This window comes from Pterocles gutturalis, unplaced genomic scaffold, assembly GCF_000699245.1.
Source record: "Pterocles gutturalis isolate BGI_N339 unplaced genomic scaffold, ASM69924v1 scaffold26910, whole genome shotgun sequence".
Classification (NCBI taxonomy): Eukaryota; Metazoa; Chordata; class Aves; order Pterocliformes; family Pteroclidae; genus Pterocles; species Pterocles gutturalis.
The window spans coordinates 5,313-7,893 of record NW_010146629.1 but is presented as its reverse complement, the minus strand read 5'-3'; the positions used below and the strand labels follow the sequence as shown (position 1 = coordinate 7,893).

At 52.7% G+C, this 2,581-nt stretch overlaps 1 protein-coding gene across 1 annotated transcript in view; it reads right to left on the bottom strand.

Annotated features, from left to right (window-relative positions):
• Positions 1-930: 930 nt before the first annotated feature.
• The window catches only part of TPST2 (tyrosylprotein sulfotransferase 2), a 4,434-nt gene continuing 2,783 nt past the window's right edge, over positions 931-2,581 (bottom strand). The window contains 2 exon segments of the mRNA XM_010085820.1: positions 931-980; positions 2,040-2,090. Coding sequence (XP_010084122.1) covers positions 951-980; positions 2,040-2,090 — 81 coding nt within the window. The 3' untranslated portion in view covers positions 931-950.

Below are 2,581 nucleotides of genomic sequence, written 5' to 3'. Positions count from 1 at the left end.
GCGGAGAGGCCGAGGGGGGGACGCAGCGGGGACGACGCTCGGCCTTTGCAAATAAATGCAAAAACATCCCGGGTGGAGCAGTCGCTTGGCAATAGTACGAGCAAGCAATATGCTTGGAGAACCGATTTCCTCTGGTGCCGTCGCAGACTCTTCTTTGTCGGACAAGGAAAGGCTGTTGGCAGCATTCTGGAAAAGAGAAACACGGAGGCTGAGGGGCAGGGTCCGGCCACACAGCACAGCAGGTGCCTGACCAAGGGTTTGAAAGCAGCCATCGTAAAAAAAACAGCTAGAAAACCACCAAACCCCAGCTCTGGGATCATGTGCACAGAACTCCTCACTCATGTTTCTGATTATTTTTTTTAGCACAAGATGCTGCTTTTACATAGAAAGTTGTTTTTAAAGAGCAATTTTTAGTAAGAAAAATGTTATTTTATGTTTTGGCCGACAGGCTATCTGAAAAGAGAGACAGAAAAACATCCAACTTATCAACAGTTGTCTCTAGGGCAGAAACCCCGGGTGGCAGCTTTGTTTCTCCACACTGACAGCAGATGCGGTGGCTTCATCTCCCCTTCCAGGGGCCCACGGCACCGCCCAGGAGGCAGCTGGGGCGCGGCTCCGCTCTCTCCACATTTCCACATCCCAGTTCACTGCTCCCCGCGAGAACAGTCACTCTCCTAAGTGGCTCTTTTCAGTTTTGCTGAAGTAAGCCTGTTTCCAGAGCTCAGAAAAAAAGATTTTCTGACAAATTGTCTCACGTAATGGCATTGTTCTGAAAACCTAAAGCGACTCTGAAGGGGATCACTCGCCTAACCAGCGTGCCTGGGGCAGCTCAGCTAATCCACAGGCACAAGACATTACACAAGCAAAATGCCACCCCTGGAGCAAAGCAGGAAGATTTGCCCAAGTCCCAAACTGAAGTAGAAGGTCTTACCTGGAAATCATTAATGTTCTTAGTGAGAAGATGATGTGTTCTGAGTCACCTACAACAACCCAGAAACAGAAGGGTCAATTTTAAGCCACCATCTGCAACTCAAAACATTCCCGCTGTGTTCCCAGCAGCAAGGAGAGGAAACGTTTAGGACACAGAAAGCAGCACAAAGGCAGAGAACCAGCAGCCAGGAGACGTTGCCACGAGACTGCAGCCTCTTGCTTCACTTCACGCAACACCAACCACCCTGGGCGGCCATCCGGGAATCGCCAGCAGCCCCCTTGCAGTGAAAGCCACCGCACACTCGCTTTGTCCCCAGCCCTGGGACTGGGCTCCGCAGCTTCTCGCCCATCGCCAGCGATGCAGCCCACTCCCCCTGCTCTCTTCAGGGGGCCACATGCTGAGCAGGCAAAGCCTGGCACTGTTGATCGAAACATCAACACCAATTCCTGCACCTCCACGCTGTGCAGGCAGCACTGTCTGGAGACTCAAAAAGGTTGGGTTTTTTTTGTTTAATTCTGTATGTGCAATGTCTGTTGGACTGCTCTGCATTACAGAAGATGATTATTAATTGTTTCCAAGCACTGCTCTTTCGGGAGGGAGCCCCACAGGGTACTTTTGACACCTGAACACAATCACCCAGGTACAAGAACTAGAAGCACTATCTGTAACCTGTAAATGAGACAAGCCACCCCCCCCCTACTGCAGGCAAGACCCACAGCAACGAAAACTTTGAGTTTTGGAACAGAAAGCAAGGTACAAAGTGTCTTAAAGTAAGAGAACGAAGAGAGCAAGTTTCCGATGAATGAACACAGAACTCCACAGCGTGAAGCCATACCCACGAGCAGCGCAGGAAGGAGGGTGGCAGGATGAGTGAGCAGGGGCTGAGGAGCACAGAACACACTGGGCATCAACAAGGAGAGCGTGGAGGGTGGAGTGGTGCACAGCAGGAAGGACAGGCACAGCAGGAAGGACAGCCACACAGTCCTCGTGGATCGAGGCAGACCCGCATCTGGCCCCCCAGCCGCAAGTGCCCGTAAGAGGGAGCACAGGACCAGGCACCCCACCAACCAAACAGGGCAAAGCCCTCAAAGGGACATCAGGCTCTTACCGGCAAATGACCTTTCAGATTGGCTGGAGTTTTATAATCCCCCTTTAAAACCTACGGAAAAGAGAAAATGGGAGTGAGCCTTCTGGGACAGTGGCTCTGTGAACGCCGGCCAGTCCCCCTCGTGAACTGCATCCCATGTCCCAGCGCACCTGGACCAGCTGAAATACCCCGGTGGGTATTTGTTCTACATTGTGGTGCTACACAGGGGCAAAAGCGGGAGGTTTCCTCCTTCTCAACTCTAAGCAAAGGCAGGGAGCAGCATCCTGCTGGGGCAGGGAACCGACACAAGCAATTCTCTGGTTCCTCCCTTAGCCTGGGAGGGGAGAGTACTTTGGTCTTTACCATCGTGCCAGTTCTCCAAATTCATCCTGAGAAGTACTGAGAAGTCCACGTCAGAGACCCAGGGAGTCCCTAACCCTGCCCAGGGCAGACGTTCACCCCAATCACCCGTGTCCCAGACTGGCTCACAGCCAGCAGAGAGAGCAAGGAGGAGCTGTCAGAGACCAGAGTGCTCGGAGCACGGACCAGCTCCAGGGAAGCTC